The sequence below is a fragment of the Coturnix japonica genome, chromosome 2 (genome assembly GCF_001577835.2).
Source record: "Coturnix japonica isolate 7356 chromosome 2, Coturnix japonica 2.1, whole genome shotgun sequence".
Taxonomy (NCBI): Eukaryota; Metazoa; Chordata; class Aves; order Galliformes; family Phasianidae; genus Coturnix; species Coturnix japonica.
This window is the reverse complement of record NC_029517.1, coordinates 38,809,371-38,827,605: the sequence shown is the minus strand read 5'-3', so window position 1 is coordinate 38,827,605 and position 18,235 is coordinate 38,809,371. Positions and strand designations below refer to the sequence as shown.

General features: G+C 38.3%; 1 protein-coding gene and 1 long non-coding RNA gene across 3 annotated transcripts; one reads left to right on the top strand and one right to left on the bottom strand.

Moving 5' to 3' along the window:
• Positions 1-96: 96 nt before the first annotated feature.
• On the bottom strand, positions 97-16,840 carry LOC107309359 (prostatic acid phosphatase-like). Of its 2 annotated transcripts, none has more exons than XM_032442383.1 (11): positions 16,549-16,840; positions 15,118-15,213; positions 11,711-11,797; positions 10,961-11,113; positions 9,352-9,450; positions 7,659-7,754; positions 5,566-5,698; positions 4,485-4,567; positions 3,518-3,624; positions 2,898-3,070; positions 97-1,011 (listed from the first exon to the last, which is right to left on the bottom strand). In XM_032442383.1, the coding sequence occupies exons 1-10, from the start codon at positions 16,660-16,662 to the stop codon at positions 2,911-2,913; spliced, it is 1,128 nt and encodes a 375-aa protein (XP_032298274.1). In that variant the 5' UTR covers positions 16,663-16,840; the 3' UTR covers positions 97-1,011; positions 2,898-2,910. The 2 variants fall into 2 exon arrangements, with proteins under 2 accessions (XP_032298274.1, XP_015709564.1); XM_015854078.1 differs by having other exon boundaries at positions 2,898-3,067.
• On the top strand, positions 10,052-15,102 carry LOC107309360. The gene is made up of 4 exons (XR_001553158.2): positions 10,052-10,159; positions 10,381-10,572; positions 14,034-14,485; positions 14,879-15,102. It is a non-coding gene; the product is annotated as an uncharacterized LOC107309360 (long non-coding RNA).
• Positions 16,841-18,235: the final 1,395 nt, after the last annotated feature.

Sequence of the window (18,235 nt, the reverse complement as noted above, 5' to 3'; positions counted from 1 at the left end):
TGTGCATGTTTTAACTAGCACAAAGCTGCGGAGCCTTTTGTGTTGTCAGTAGGATCTTTTTGTTAATGTTAAGAACAACATGGTCTGACAAAATTCTCTGAAGCACAGGCTTTATATTATCAGAGCAGAGTACATTATCGAGGTAACAGAACAAAAGGAAGGTGTTTGTAAAGCTGTTTGAAATCACAAATGATTTTTCTTTCACAGTTGACACTTAGCCTTGCTCTCTTTTTGGGAGAAGACACAGTGACTCAGTATGTGAGAGCCATGATGGGTCAACGAATTGCCTGCCAAGTCTTTATGACAGCCAGACTGATTGTTTGCAGGCTGCTTTTAGGTGTAGCCCCATGGTCCATTATTTCCATGACTCTCACCTTCCTCCTGTATACATGTGTAATATTTGTGTATATAGACAAAGAAAAAAACACCACACACCCCACTCCCTGCACACAAGGAAAGACAAGTATTCACTAAGTAAACAGCCTCTATCGTTATTTTTGTAGCTTCTGAGATCTGTTTTTGTAAAATAATTTCTTGAATAATATAAAGTATGGGGAAACTGGAATGACTCCCCAGTTGCTGGCTCCTTTTGGAGCACTGCCTCCCTCACCATTGTCCCAGTCTTCATAAGGAAACAGCATCCCTTCAGCAGTATTTTCCAGTTTTGCTCTATGTTAAAGCTATAGCCCTTCAAAGCACTATAATTTAAATTATGCTCTTGAATCAGTCCTGTCAAATCACTTTACAATGAATAAACCTAGAAAAAAATACTCAATTGCAGAATACATTTGGGTTTTATCCTTTATAAAAGAAAGCTACTCTTAAGGAAAGGTAAATTACTTCTTTCTGTAATTTTGTTTTGCTGTACTGATGAATGTTTTTTCCTTTGATAGAGATCAGGAGACTGTTGTTCATACTGATGGAAGTTAATGAGAAATTTCAGACTGTAGTAACATCACAGTGTGGGAGGAACTGTTTTGAAAGCTGTTTTGAATTTCCTGGAGGCATCACCTAAAGGTAAGACAAAATGAGAGAATCCTTCTTAGCATATAACCTTGTTCTCCAAAGACACACCAAATATATCACTACTACTTGAAGAAATGTGTAGGTCATACTAAGTACAGAAGAGCTGACAGATTTGCTTCCATTTGGATGGAAGTAGGATAAAAGTAGGAAAAGTCTTTTGAAATTGTGAGCTGATCCACACTGAAAATTTCCCAACAAATGAGTTCAGAGAAATGTTTTATCTCCTTCCCAAATATGTTGAGCAGTCTTCACTGCCTATGTTCCATGCTGTGGTCATCATCACGTGGAAGAACGTGGCTCTGATTTATACCACTCTCAAACATTGCTACTGGTCTCTGGTGCGACCTGTATTAGCAATGCTTTACTAATCCCTGTATTTCCCTATACTGGGGTCATAAGTCATCTCCATGAGCCTTCAATTAAGCATATTTTGGAAACAACTCCATGTTTGGGAAATGGCATCTCCACATAGAATAATTATATAATATTTTTTGAACTCAATCACACCCTTCTGTTCCTCAAATGCTCAGATGCTTGTACAGTTAAAGTACTAACAGTTACATTAGCAAAGGACAATATTTGATACAATTTTTGACAAAGTTGGAAACTGGTTAAGGCAGTGAAATTGCAGTTGTGCAGTGTAGGTGTAAATCTGATCTATACACTCTTTGTGTTTAGCTCAGTTTAGTTTCCTGGTGTTACACACCGACTGGCCCAGCCTAGATGCATTAGATAAGAACCAGTACTACATTTCTTCACTGCTCACTTTGATTTAGCAAGAAACGGTCCCTCTGAGACCTTGCTGTGCTGTGCAGGCTGTGGGGCAGTGTCCAGGAGACTGCAGATGCTGCCCATGTCTAAAACTTCCTGCGGGAAAAGAGTTATGAACTCCAAAATTAGGAGCTGACTCCATCAGTTACTGATACAGAATCATACTGAACCAGGATAGAATATGGGCAAGAGTCAGTTTTTGATATCACGATACGCAAATATTTTTATTTTAGTCGATATGTGTTGTCAGCATTCAGGATTACCAATGAAAGTGGTTGTGGGTGGTGATGCTGGATTTGGTGTAAAAGCCATTTAACTTTTTTTACTGAAGGAAAATCTGGGAATTGAAACAATGCTCAACTCTTGTGTTAAACTTGAAGGCTAAACATTTGGGTTTCCCCCATCATCAGTACTCCAAAAGGAAAGTTAGAAAATGTAGTATGGAGATACAGCCAATCTACTAAGGTACTGCCAAAGTGTATATGTATGTTTGACATTCTGGTAAGTACTAGTTTGGTATACTACTCAATATTAATCTGTTCTGATCTCTGAATATCTTCTAAAATCAAGAGAATGCATGTTGATGGTAATTAGCTTGGACTAATACTCTATTGGTAGAATGAATTAGCACAATTCAGTCCATTTGGATGTGATTCTTCAGGAACTGGAAGCATTTTGACTGCACTAAGATAAGTCAAATGAAGGGAAGGGAAGGGAAGGGAAGGGAAGGGAAGGGAAGGGAAGGAAGGAAGGGAAGGGAGGGAAGGAGGGAGGAAAGGAAGGGAAAGGAGAGGGAAAGGAAGGGAGGAAGAGAAGGGGAAGGAAGGGAAGGGAAGGAAGAAGGAAGGGGAAGGAAGGGAAGGAAGGAAAGGAAGGAAAGGAAAGGGAAGGAAAGTACAAGGAAAAGGAAAAGGAAAAGGAAAAGGAAAAGGAAAAGGAAAAGGAAAAGGAAAAGGAAAAGGAAAAGGAAAAGGAAAAGGAAAAGGAAAAGGATCTGATCTTACTGGATCTGATTTTCTTTCATTTCAGACCAGATTGTTAAGGAAAAGATTCAAATAAGCTCTTGGTCTTAAATTTTGTCCCCTAAACATTTAACTTACCCCATTTTATGTCCTACACCCTACATTCTTTTGTCCAATGTTGTACAAGGACTGGGGAGACCAAATGAGTAAATCTCTCCAGTGGACAGCGAAAACTGCATCCAGGGAGAGTAAGAGGGTGAGGATCTCTCAAAGTATTATTCCGGTAGTACATCTCTATGGTGTATTGCCTGCTTAAAAATACAGAATGATCAAAATAAAGTTAGGTGCGCGAAACCACATTTTTCACGTCATAGTCGTTATACTCTGGGATGAAGATTATTTGTCTTGTTAATAATATGTATCATTAATACTCTGAAGAGATCATAATAAACAGTTAGTATCAATTTACATGTAGACTGTCTTACTGATGGAGAGTTGAGGAGCTAAAAGATAAAGAGGGTAGATTTAAGCCCTCAACTGTATTGGAGCAATAGAGAAAGATCTTAGGCTTCAGTGATGTGATTCTGCTGCTGTCAATAACTGCTAAACTGAGTCCGATTATAATAATTAAAATCAATCTATGATCTTTTTTTTTGTGTGTGGTGAACCTTGTGCATCCAGTTTAGTTTGACTGGGGTAGCAATACATTTCTTTAAGTAAAAAAATACATGCTAGTGGTACAGCTTGCAGATACTTGCCCATTTTTTTCCTGGTAAAGTTCAAAGAAATGACAAGCACTATAAGGAGGCAATTTCCCATTGAAAACATGGAGTGCCATCTGTAAGGCAACAATGGTGGTTGCATGCTGTAAATAGGAAAAAAAAAACAAACACAACAACAAAGCAACATTAAAGGGCTACTGAAAATCACTGCATGTATCTATTACCTAATAATAAGTCTATTACATTATCTGTACACTTAATATTACTTAAGTGACTTCATTAATACTTGCCTTCTGCGGTGATTAACAAGTACTGTCCTTTTCTGTCTGTACCAACTGAAATGCACCAAATGAAATGTATGAAGTATATATAACTCAGTATTAATAAGTATTAGGCACCTGTAGGTCGTACTGAAATTAGAAGGGGGTTGAGAAAACTTCTTTTAATAATAAATAACTGGTGATTTTTCTTGTTAAGTAAACAGAATTTGAAGCCTGAAAGGTCTTTAGGTGATATATTATACAGCTCATGCTCAAAAAGCAATTTAGGAATAGAGGCTGTTTACTCAGAGCAGTCTCAGAATTTCATTTCCTTATGAGAGCGTCTGCACATTCTAAACAAAAACATAAGGTCACTGTTGAGTAACTGCTTTCATAATATCTTCTAAAAGAACAAATTGTAACTTTATTTTTTGTTGTTGCTGTTAACTTCTACATCTGAAAAAGGCACAGGAAAGAGGTGTTATGTTTCTAAATTATCTTTGGTTTTTTTTTCAGTTCTCTGCTGAATCAAAACAATACTGTACTGAAATAACCTATGCTATCAGGTGAAAAATGGAGATTTCAAAGTAGTCTCCGTTCACTACAGAATGAAAACAATCCAGTGGTATCTAAGATTAACTAAACAGAAGTGCTTGTATCTGTATTCCATGCAGGAAATGAAGCTACATGGCTTTCACTGCACTTAATAACTGCAGAAAGAGAACTTTAAAAAAAGGACTCACCGCAGAATATATAATCATTTTTTGATGGTGTGAAGACTTTCTAGCATCTGACATATGCTTTAGGATAGTTTTTAAAAGAAGACCTGAAAGAAAATAGAGAAGCACCAACAGTGATTGTGATGCTTTGTGTTAATGCTTGGATCACTTGGTAATATTTTAACACAATCTGTCTTTAACTGCATCAGAGTTATTCCACTGGGTTTAGAGAATTGTGCAGAACACCCTGATATTATCCTTTATCTGAATAGTGGATCTAAATCTGTGTAAAATTTGTCTGGGACCTCTTAATAACTTCTATAGCAATGATAATAACATTAGCATAAAATTGGAATCTTCCAGGAGTTAAAATACTAAAAAAAGAGAAGTGTATGCTAGCAGAACGAAACATGCCTATTATCTTCATCTAATGGCATACTTTTTAATAGCAATTAGTAGATGTAATAGCAAGAGGAGAGGTTTTAATTTTGTACTTAGTTTTGTATGTTGGAGCTCCAAAAAGGCAAACAAATTAATCTGTACTTTATATGTGAGCTCTCCTTGTAGCTCACAGAACCTGACTGTAGAGTGGCAATATAAAGCAAAAATGAGGCCAAAAAGTTGTCAGTGGATGAATGGAAGACAAATAAGTGACTAAAAAGGTTTTATCTATCTTAAAATTTCAGCAACTATTTCCTAATCAGAATAATAAAGCCCAGAATACTCTCATTTTCATATACCCAGTAATGAAAAAATAAGAAAGACTTAGAGAGCAAAATTACCATTCTGGAGATTATTACAGATAATATTTTGAATGCTAAGCATGCTGGCTTACATTAAATTCAGAGTTGATTCGGTTCAGCAAGCATCTGTGTATGATTTTGGGTTTCTTATACAAGATAACCAGAGTGATATCTCCTGATTAATGTTGAATTAGGATGTTTTTGATTCATATCCTTACCATCTCTCTTCTCATTAGTCAAAAACTTTAAGTACCAATTGCCAGTGTCTAGGTCATAGTGTCTTTTATGGCCATGTTTATTACACTCCTTTTCTTCTTTCCCACTGTGCTATTGATTTTAAGTGGGGTTAGAATTTGGCTTACCTCCCTGCAAACGTGATTTTTGTATTTGTTTGTGGAACCCAAATTCCGCCTGCAGTAACAATTCTGAGAGCTTTATCAGCTTGGTCCTGACACCATGAGTAGCCCAAGCAGGTAAAGTGTAATTGTTAATATCCTACAATGAAGAAAGAAAACATTATGATTTTCCTGTTGGTTCCCACTGCTAATTATTTTTAATTTTATTTTGGTACAAAATAGAACAGATTCCGAATATTTTTTCTCAAATAATGTATTTCTTTATAATAACTGTATTTTGCATTTAGACAGCTGTGGAATTCTTATTTCCGACATCCCACTTCTTAAAACAAATCTGAAGGGCAGTGTTCAACAAGAGGAGGAAATATAATACTGAAAACTATTATTACATAAAAAGCAAATGGCACTATTTATGCCAACAGCTAATGCAGTTGTCAGTTACAAAAATTTCACCTTGTGATTCTTCTTCAACCATCTACTGGAATATACCCTGAAATCTTTACTGAAACAAATGCTATAGGGATATAAAGATTTAAGGCTTGGCACCTTTGGACCAAGATTCAGAAATTAAGTAAGAACATATACGGCTGTAATTTGGATGTAGTGGAGAATGATTTATGCCTATAGAGTATAGAACACCTACTTACTCCAACTGTGCTGGATGCTGATGCAGTCCTCTAGCTAGAATATAATGGGTTCATTTTTTGTTTTGGGAGACAGCCCAAGATAAATTAATGGTGGTAACCGTGAGAAGGAAATAATACATGCCAACATTCCTGGTTTCTACTGCTCTGAATTCCTGTTTAAAGTTGTTATCCTTATTTCTTATGAACTTGAGTCAGAGGGCTGAGCTCACCAGGTGGAGCCAACTACTTAAAGATAGGATTTAATTAGATAAGTGAAACAATGTAACAATTAGGTTAGATTGGCTCAGGTCACTTTTTTCTTTTAACAAATGTCGTCTGTGCTGTGAGAAAAAAAAGAAATTCTTGTTTCTATGCTATTTAAGATAATGCTGCTGGCAAGCAAGCACCCTGGTCTACAAGTCAGATGACGCTTAGCCAATAATAACAAATACAGAGATGTATGCTACTGTCGTTTCATTAATTTTGTTACAAAAAATGGAAAAATGGAAAAACTCTCTTTATACACTTGAGAGGGCAAAAGTTACTTTAATGGCAGATGTCTTAAATTTATATCTCTGTAGTCTTCACTGAGAAATATGAAAGCCTGGGGCTCAACCTATCTAACACTAGAAATAATAACCCAACCAACTGGTTTAGCCTTCCAGCAGTTAAGAAGCTCACTGTTGGGAACTGCCAATTCTTCATGTTTCTGTAGTGGCATGGGTTTGTCAGTATGATATAACACTTGGCATTAAATGCTGAGGTCCTGAGCTGTCCTGAATCTGGGCAATATGAAAAGGTGACTTCACTGAAATTACAGTGAGGTACACCAAAATGCATTCATTTAACTCAGGTCCTGGCTAGCACTGCAGTCAACTTCACTGCTCTACCTGCAACAATATCAATGACATTTTTAACACAAGAAAACATGCAATTTTCACTTGCTTCAGCTGACATAAGTCAAGACTCGGATGTGGCACAAAGTGGGGCTGGTTGCTAAATTTAGAGCATTCAAAGTTTTTTCACATTCCAGTCAGAGATACCATTTTGTGGGACCCACATACCCATGACTGTGGGGTACCAAAACATCCCCTTTGCTGTAAAATCTGCGCTTCTTTGCGATGTGCACGGTCTCTTTGCTTGGAACAGGCTCCCAAGGTTTAGCACAAATTTTCTTACTTGTGCAATCACTGACAAGATATTGCATTTGGTAGGCCATTGGTTTGGATTCGTTACATTGGGGGATGACCCACAGCATCCTCATAAAGTCACAGTTGGATATTCAGCTGTGAATTTGATCTTGGGTGAGTGTTCTGAGGAAGGAGCTGAAAACTGTCTGTGGTTCAAAAGAATTGGAAGCATCTTCTCTTTCTTCTGAGGTTTTTCAAATCACAGAAATAAAAGCTAAGACTGGTTTTGATAAAGTGTAAGCATTTATATTGAACCTTGGTGATTCTTCTTTGTATTATTTACCTCATATTGTAAAGTGTCAGAGATCCTCAAAATTCTTTCACTGTTCAGTTTCTTCAGTGGGTATCCAGTGTGAGAGGCTAAAAACTTGAGAAAAGACTGGAATACAAAAAAAGGAAACTTGTATGTTGCACACAGGGCCTTTCTACATCATTTTTACACACGTCTACAGTACACAGTACTTTTTAGAAACAAGATGGTCTTTGCGCTTGGTGCCTAAGCACTGTGCCATTGTCTAGTGGAACTCACAGGCAGGCAGTTACAACCTGTTCAAGTGGATCCTTTTACATCCTGCATGCTCTACCTATTTTCATAATCATCTGGCAGACACCAAATCAATACTTGTACAAAAATTTATTAAGAGCTTGTGAAACCTGGCTATCATCCTACCTTCTAGCTATGACCTCCCTCCCGCTTCTACATCACAGGTACAGGTTTTCATTTCTGGTCCTTCTCCCAGCCATTTTTGCTCTCTCCTATATCTTTCATGTTGTTTCTTAAGTTGTCAAATGCGTGGCTTCTTCATTCCTACCTTGGAACCTGTCTTAATTACAACCCCTACTACTGTTTTAGTCCTAAAGCCACCTACTGATCGGAGCGATCTAACGACATAGGATTACATAGTAATACTGGCGAGATTATGATATCAGTCAGTGAAAGAGGGTGCATAAACCAGGAAAATTTAAATATGCTAATTTATACCTCTAGTTTTTATTAGGGAAGAAAAGAAATGAAAGTTTTCTTTTAGGCTGAAAAGAGAATACAGCCTTTTCATCTGCAATAAGGATGGTAATCTAAGTTTGAAGTACAGGAATAGTTTATGCTTGGTGGGAATGTTCAGAAGTGGGTAGAATGGATCCAGATGTATGAAGAAGTCTGACAGAATTCCTATCAGTAGAAGTGTGATAAACAGAATTAGTCTGACATTGGCCTTGAGTAGCGGGGAGGTCTACCGTAAATTTGCTAAAACAGGGAATTTTGATTCAAATGATTGTAATACCTAAATGCAGAGCCAGATGGCTGTTTAGGTGGTTAAAGATAATAGGAAAACAGGTGAGTATAATAATGCCATTTTGATTAAACCCATAAAGAAGAAATTTGCAGTACAATATGGAAGTGATTACATACTTGTGGCAAGTAATTTGATGTCAGTGAAAGAAAGGAAGGGATATATCACAGATGCAGGAATGTAATGTGAGTATCTAAATGAAGACATTAGGTGTGAGGCATGAAAAGGTATTGAGGAAAACACTGGGACTATTATAAAAAAAAAAAAAGGTGTAACTGAGCAGTGAGAATTTTGTGGTAGCATCTGAACTGGCAAGGAGTTACATAGTCAGAAACATCAGAGGAGCTGCTAACATGAATAGACTGAATAGAGCTAATTATTGAAGTGAAGCACTGATCTGAGTTTTTGTTTTCTGTGCTCTACTAGAAGGTAGGTGTCATGTTTTCTTTTTGAAGGTAGTCAGTCATTTATCTTTTCTATGACTTGCCATTTTCAGTTGGTGGGGATGGTTCAGTCTAGCTGGTTCATAATGTTGTAATTGTAGTTTGGGTACGTCGTATACGCCCACTTTCTAGATTATGTATCTATATATATGTTGATTGCCATTTTTTAAACATACTTGTTAGATAATGTTGCCAAAAGTAGTACATATTAAATGGAAGATTTACAGAAATTAAAATACTTTACCCTGTACTGCTTAAGCTGCTTTTGGAAATCTCTTGATGCAGAGGTTTCTCTCAGAAGCTCATTGTATTTTGGGCAGTGGGAGAAAGGTACATGAAGCAACTGAAAATGAAATTGCAAAACATTAGTTAGGCAAGATTCTTCTTGTTCTTGTTGAACATAGCCTTCTAAGACTGTTGTCCTGATTGGCTGCACTAATTAAAACAAGCTGCAAAATTATTTGGGAGTGTTGTTTTCTTGGATATTCATCTGCAGGACCATAAGAGTCATATTGATGACTACTTACAAAATAATCTTTACATGCTTAGAGGAGTAGCAGGTTCAGCAGATCAAAGTAAAAGAGTCATATACAGAAGAGTGAATTTGTCACTTGACAGAAGACTAACACAAGCCCTCATGTACTGCTTTGTGCTTGGCTTCCCCAGGGATGATTTCACTCACTGTGTTCAGTCTTTCTTTAAACATACCACTGCCTTTCTACTATGAATTACAGCGCAACAGGTGGACTGCAATAAGAGTCTTTGTGCATACTCAGCTGTATTAAGTAGACAACGCAGTTCCATTTACTTCAGCTAAATCAAAGAAACTGGCAAGGTTTCTATAACTCATCTTTCCTTTGACACTGAAATATTCTTAGTGTTTTGGGTTTTTTTCTCTCTAATATGCTCTTTGTCCTTTTTCCTGTTTCTACAGTCATGCAGTTAAAAGTGCTTTTGAAAAGAACTTGGGAGTCCTGAAAGGATAATTAACTGAGAAAGCTTCAGAGCAGCTCCTCAGTCTTTTTAGAAACATAATCTATGTCTTCTAGAAGGTAAGAAAGAAATTCTGAATTATAACTGTGGTTCATGGACAGGCATAGCTTTACCAATAAATAAATGAGGGACACTTGTTTAGGGTAGAAGGATACATGTGGTCTCGATCTTATATGTGTAAGCAGCAAAAATGAATGTAGTCATAAGACAAGCACTAAAAAAAATAGGCAACTTGTATTTATGACTATGACTTGTTTGATTTGTTTATTTGATCCCCTAGGCGTGAGGTGCAGTACCTGCTTGCTGAGTGTGACAGTGGTGTTTATGCTGACCAGGTGATGTTGAGTGTTTGCTGGGGTAGTACCATCTGTGCTGGTGTCAGAGCATCTCCTGACTCTATTCCAATCTGCCTGCATGCACAGGAAGACATACGTCTCCGTATCTTCCATATTCAAGCTGTCATCACTCTGAGGTGAGAACCGATGCTTCATGTCCCTGTTCAACAAAATTCCCTGTCACAGATTGCGTTAACTAGATTTCTAAGCCCACAAGATCTCAAATACGTGTAAACCTCCTCTTCCATAATGGGACTTATACTGTATGCTCCTTATCTTTCCTAGCTCTTTAAGACAGATTTTACAGAAATGGGGAACTCTATCTCTACTCAGTCTATCTAAGTCCATTCCCCTGGAAACTCTTGACAGTATTTCTACTCAGCATATTATTCCTTTCTTCCTGATGTTTGTAATTAATATAGCTTTCATTGCTATTGCTGTGCCCTTTTTCGGGCTCCTATATCTCACATGCTAGATATTCTACTGATGATCACGGGAAAGCAAGTGTTTGTAGTTTTTACTCACGTTATCATTTGACAGTGGCACTGTGTGAACTGGAATTGGCTGCCAAAGGATTCTGGGATTCCAAATGTGTCCTTGTGTTGGTGGATACAGCCCAGCAAGAGTTGCCTGAGCACTCATAAGTGTTTGATCACAATCAGTGCTCTGGACATAAATCTGAAGGAAGAAAGGGATTTTATGTATTTATTTAAGGTAATCTCTCCTGTTAAGTTTCTTTTTTTGGTAGAAAAGCTGGGGTCGAGAATTGTGCTGAGTAAGTTGGCATTAAAATGGAGTGGTATAAAGAAAGAAACAAGGGAAAAAGAAAGAAGCTGAAATAGGGCCTTGGAATAAAACTTTGGTGGACAGAAGAATTGCAACTTGGCAGCTGCTCCCTTAGGAGTCCTAGTAAAAACATAAGACTACCTTCATTTGACCAAATGAATTAGGACATCATGGATGCACTGAGCAACTGGAAATGAAAACTAAGCTCTGTCTGTGCTGTAAATGGAAAAGTAGGATTTGAGATCTCCAACACCGATACTCTGTCATACAACTGTGAGGTATCTGAGCCTTACAGCCTTAAAAAAACCTTGTGCATGGTTTTCAGCTTACCATCAGGCTCACTCAAAGTTGAGCCACAGCTTCAGGGATACTTTGAAATCACACTCAGTTCAGTAGGTTACCTCCAAATGTACCAAGTTCAGATTCTCACAGATCCAGGCATTCCTATCAATGTCTTCAAAAAACATCCCTTCCAGATCCAGTACTTGCCTCAGACCGTTTGTAAACAACGCTCAGGAAATAGGAGTATCTTCTCCGCATATACTGCCCAAGCTCATACTGTTGCTGTATGCCAAACTGTAGAAGTAACAGAATAGTGTGAGAGCCTCAAGAAGTGTTCTGTGCATATATTTCTACAAACCAAAAACTATAAAAGCTGTCATAAAATGTTTCATTTCTAAAGGGAAGATGGAAAGAAAAGAGAAAAATGAGTAAAGTTGCTGTGTTGACAGTATTGGAAATTCAGCTTTATTATTTACTTATTTGCAATGTGAAACATTCACTACATGAACATAGTCTCATTAATACTCATTTTCATTAGCCATGAGGAAAAAAAAAAAGTAGAGAAAAGATGTTTACACTCAATCTAGATTGCATGCAAATGAAATTCATTACTCTCTGTCTCTGAAACTCACATCTTAATAAGTTAAGCTGAGATTCAAATATTAATGGACAAAAAATCAGAATCCCCTGTGCATTTGGCTATAGCTTAGGCAGATGCAGCATTCCGCAAAAGGACTTAGTAAAGAAATACCATATCTGTAATGATCCTAGTGCATCTATTGTAGGCAAAGGATTGCATTTATTATCCTAGGATGCCTGAATTCTAAGCTAAGTGAATTCTAAACAAGGCAAGGGTTTAGAGCACTTAGTTATAGAGGCATGGGAGTTTACATTATTTAAAAGAGATTATAAAGGAAAATGCAGTATTTATACTAAAATACATGTATATAAACTAGCCAGGAGTGATCTGGAAATTGGAAGGACCATCTGGGCTAAAGTCTAAGAACAACCTTTCAGTGCAACGGAAGCAAAAATATCTGACTGGTTCAAAGGCAGAGCTTGCTAAATGTATGAACCCAGATTATATGGTGTGGCTTTTTGTCATGGCAAAGGCCTGGATTTGATTGCTTAAAAGGTTCTTCTTATTTCTGTGTGATAAGAATTACCAAATTAAAAGCTACTAATTAGTTCCCTGAATGCCATATTCACAATAGGCTTCACCATAAAGGTTATCTCTACATTCACCAAGAAATGTCTTCCTGAGAGACGCAGTTTTGCATTTTGCTTTTCAGGAAGCCATGCGGTTATTTATCCAAACTAACAAGGTTAGCTGATGGGAGGGTTACTTAAAGTAGGTACTGATGTGTCCTAACAAAGCTGTCTGGTTTCTTCTCTGTTCCTGGCTCACAGTGGTAGGGTGTAGACACAGCAACCAACTTCCTGTGAAGGCAGGTGCAGGATATGAATCCCACAGAGTATCACCAGAGATTCCACATGGAAGCTACACTTTTGGCTTTTACAAGATCTTCTCATCCAGAAAGACTGAAAATTTTGAATAGAGAACTGAGTATAAGTTCTCCATGCCCCTGGATATTTTGGTGCAATGTTAACTGTTAATTATAGTCTAAACTCTTGATTCTTGGTTCTAGCCTGAATATGTCTCCAGCTTTCAAATACTGGATCTTGCAGTCTTTTTGAAGGACGTGTCATCTGCCATCACAAATCTTATTCTCAGAAACATAATCACCAATAAAATTGAGTCAATTGCTTAATCTCCATGTTGAACGAGATAGATGGCAGTTCTCTACTCTCACAACAAAACAGATTTTCTAGCAGTAGTGTTTTAGTAGCTGTTTAGTGAACATATTGCAGCTTACCATTATCATTTTGTAGAATCATGACATGAGAATCACATGCAGCGTTCCTGTAATGGTCCCGTGACTGTGATCTTTTTTACTTGTACCTGGTGTTTCCTGGCCTAAATTGAAATATATTCAACTTTGCTCATGTAACCATTACTTTGCACTGGGATCTCAAGTATGGTGATTATTCATCACTTCCCACAGTCCTCTTCTGAGTCATAAGATCATAGGGTAATTCAGGTTGAAAGGGACTTGAGGAGGCCCCTTGTTGAGTCTCCTTCTCAGAGCAGTCAGAGGTCAGACCAGGTTGCTGAGGGCTTTATCCAGAATACCAGGCATGGCCCATGGCTTCATATGTGATTGCTTCTTTCAGTTGCTGGAATTGTGCATCCAAAGTTTCCTAGGGTATGTATGTGCTCATCCTAAGTTTCTGCCTCAGCCTGTCTAATTAGTGTTGTTAAACCCTGACACCTGGGTCTTAAAGCCTCCCAAAGCTTACATAGCCTGAAGCATGCTGGCAGGCTGTGCTGAACTTGCATCGCATACATATGAAGTGCTTGAGTCATAGCTAAGTTAAAGCTGATCCTAGCCACCTTTGAAACACTCATAGTTGCTTTCTGCCTTATAATGAGACTTGCTGCCATAGATCTTACTCCTTTTTCTTCAAGGGAGATGGTGTAAGAGGAAACAGGTCTGACCTCGCCTCAAAGATTGGTACGTCCTCCTGAGAACAAAGTGGAGGAGGGAGCCCAGTGTGCAGTTTGCTCTGTCGTGACTCCGTTGGAGACCTGGCCAGTGACAAGTTCTTCCAGGAGAAAGAAACAAACACATTGTACTGGACCTGCCGGTGTGTGAGCAAACTTACAGAGCAGACGCCTCTCAGAGGTACACACTCAGCTTGCAAACATAGCTCACAGACTGTGAATGCACACACAATAGCTGTTCTTTTCTGGTCCTTTCAGGCTTTTGGCACCTCTAAAGCTCTTTGTGAGGCTGCCTGGTTTCCCAATCCTGGACCAATGACTTGGGCATTTTTCCATGCCAATGTTATATCTTGGGGGGAAAGGAATGAAAGCAGAGACACAATAGAAAATGCTGATGGGAGCAGAGCAGAGCAGAGGTAGGTTTAACACCCCCTACTTTCCCTGTATTCCTTTGAAGCCTAATAGAACAGGAGCTCACCCTTTGTACCATTTACAAGAGGCATCCAATACTAATAACAGTTAATGGAGAAACACAGTTTCTGCAGTTGAGATCTGCCACTGCTTGACTGGCTGCCAATTAAGAAGACCAGCAGCTGATACTGGTATGCTAGCTCCATTCCACTTATATCCCACTAACACCTAAACCAGCTGAGCTTTAAATCAACTTTCCCTCATACAGCATAAGAGACCCTTTTGCTAATATTGATTTTAGTAGTTCACAAGCTGGGAAGCACTTCTACCCATCAGAAGTTGAGGGTTGTTGTGAGCACTTTCACCACCTTGGGTTAAAGCTATGTGTTTGATCTCAGGTGAATTGTCAGTGTCTGGCTCCTCTCAGAAGATCCCGGTCTGCAGTAAGACAACTCAACATGCCCTGCTGCTGGACCAGAACAGCCAACTCAGTGTCTTTGATATCACTATTCATAGCTGAAGCTTCCCGGTAAGTTCTATTTACGAGATCTGCGTGTGGCATCATAACAGGGACTGTCTCCAAGTTAAAACCAAGTGCTTAAAAAACAAATATATTTCTGTATGTCAACAAACACACCTTGGTAAGCTGTCCGTATCCATGCTGCCTTGCAATTTCTTTGTGCTTGTCAGTTGGAAAAAACTCCTGTGGGGTATGATCACCGTGATGAAACACCTGATAAAACAGATGGAATCCCCTTCATGTTACAGGTCTCTTTATGGTGGATGTAATAGTGCAGACCCAACAAATATGCTATGACAGTGAATACTGTATCTATGAATTCTGTATCTAACTGATACTAAATGTATTCGCTATATTATCTATGCTCCAGATCTACACTAGGTCTACAGTACCTGCTTGATTTATGTAGTCAGGTGTAACTTCTTTTTAGTTTGCAAGTTATAAATAGTTCTATTTTTTTTAATATATTTTAGAGAGGTTTTATGTATTTTAGGAGGTACAGGCTACAGCACTGACAAAGAGAAAAGGAACAGATGCATGTAAATAATTTTCTGGGAATATTGGAACATTAATATTTTGGTAGGACTGAAAGCTCAGAAGGAAGCAAAACAAACTACTGCTGGAGATACAGTTTCTGTGGCTGAGTGCTGCTAAGCACTCTATTTTAGCAGAAATTATCTCTAAAAGCCATCAAAAGAGGTGATGAAAGTGTCATCTATCATCTAAATACAGGCTAAACTGTTACTTTGAAAGCACTGAGCATGTTATGAAATTTCCCTTCATATGTAAGATAGATCTGTAAAGGTACATCAAGATTTTTCATTCCTGTGATGGATTCTCTCCTTGTCCAACATTATTCTTGTACATATATGTTATATCACCCTAAAATTTTACCACCAGATTTATTTATTTTTTTAATTTATTTCTCCAAGTAGGGAGAAACCCTAATTGAAACCTATAGGAAAAAAATGTACTGATAATTTATATTGCCTGCGTGATAACTCAGAGCAGACAACAGTTAGGCCTTATACAAACAGCAGTACATCAAGTAGTATTGCAAGTAGTATTCATTTTACAGCAATGGTTCTGTGTTGTATATTCAGTACCATGATGGTATGTATGCTTGTCTGGCTTTCACACAGTGAAATCTGATTTGCTGGTTAATGCAGTGAAAACAGAGGAAGAGTAAGAATTCTTCCATGGCAAAGAGTACTTTTGAAAGCCATTGAAATTTAGATATGAAATCCCATTTTATATTTTAAAAATACTGCTGTGCAACTCTTCTCCTATTGCTAAGTAGAAAAAAGGCATCCAGAAAGTTACTTTCATCCAGGACTGCATTAAGAGATAACATTATAAAATCTTATTTGTAATTGGGGATTGTTCTTTGTGCAATGCAGTAGTGAATTCTGAGTATGCAGCAAACATTTTGGTATTCACATATTCACAAATATCCCTCCCCCTGACACACACACACACTCCAGACCGCAAAAAGAGTGACAGGTTTTTAAGTCTATCCGTCCATGAACTATATAACAATATACTTACTACGGACACAAACTTCAGTTTTCTTTTTGCTGTGGTTTGGTGAAGAAAGATGCAGAAGAGGCAGAATGTGAAACACAGGCTCCAGATTCCGCACACCAGCTGCCTCGATCTCATCCTGAAGGTAAGCAGCTTTCAGCTGTTTTGCACACCAAGGAAGGCCCCTGTCTGGACGTGGTGATACAGTAGATATGTGGCTGAGAGGGGAGGAGTTGGCTGTGCTTGATGGAGTCTGAAACTGTGATCTCCCCCCTCCTCCCTTTTCTCCCTTCTTGGTCAGTGTTGTTCTGCAGATTCATACAGTGAAAACTGTATTTTGCACTTGCACTCAATTTCTGAATCCTGTGTATAATGGGACAATCTCTGAGCCCACCAGTTCCTGCACCAGGCACTCACAAAATAAGTGAATATAAAGAATTAGATGTTCCATCTGTTGTTTAAGATATGGGTTAGTATCAGTCAGTCTTCACAAAAGTGAAAATGCTGCAGATGTGCTGTATCTTGCTGTAACAGTGCTCACACAGTCTGATTGGAACAGTTTGTGAGAGGGAAAGTGAGAGGGAGTGGTGCTGACGACTGTCCTTTTTTGAAGGATCTCTGGAGTTTCCCTTACATTTGCCTGTGATCTTTAGCAGGAATAAAAAGTGAAGTGTTTTGTTACATCGGACCAAGGATAAGCCAGAACTGACTGCAAAAAATAAAGATGTGTCCAGAATCATAGAATTATAGAATCATTAAGGCTGGGAAAGACCACTAAGAACTCATCCAACTATCAGCTCATCTCACACACCCACTATGTCCCTCAGTGCCACATCCACACGGTTCTTGAACACCTCCAGGGACAGTGACCATACCACCTCCCTGGGCAGCCTGTGCCACTGCAGCACTGCTCCCTCTGAGAAGAAATGCTTTCTCATATCCAACCTGAATCTTTGATCTCTGTAGTATATATGTTTCCAGTGGCAAAGCAGGTGCCAATTTAGGTTTTCTAAAGCTATCCTCCAAAATTTCATGCAGTTAAGTAAATTTTTGATTTTCAAAGGTCTCTTGCTGCAAATACTCTCATTGTTACATCATGCACAAATCAAGTATTGTTTCTGTCATTTCTCCTGTACATTTTAAATAGAGATAGAATCTAGCTCATAGATAATCTTGTGAAAGATTGCACTGATCTCACAAGCTTACTGGTTTATATTCAGTCACATTCCTGTGTTAATAAAAGCCCTATTAAACATGGAAAAAATGAGGCTGAGTCCTTAGTGCTCAAAAGCTCCCAGTATGTAGGAATTTTAAAGATGTTGCTAAAAAAATCACATTTTTACCCCCAGAAGCTGTATAACTTCAAGCCAGCTTGAAGTACAAATAACACAGTGTTTCTTCATAGTCATTAGATATGGGATGCCTGGAGGGATCAGTTCTCTTCCCCAAAGTAGCCATGCCTCTTCATTCATGTGTCAGAGCTAAAGAGATTTCTCTATGAGATATTCAGAGGTCAGACTTTCTTGGTGCAAGATGGTTCATTTTTCACTTGTGCTTTTGTGCCTGAGAAGGCTGACCTACTCCTGCAGAAATAGAATATTGGGAGTTGCCCACATTCGTTGAGGAGAGCTTTATTTTTTTTAATTACTGGATTAACTGGTTAGTTCAAGCTAACCACCTTTCATACAGTTCCTGTCTCCATTGGCCATCA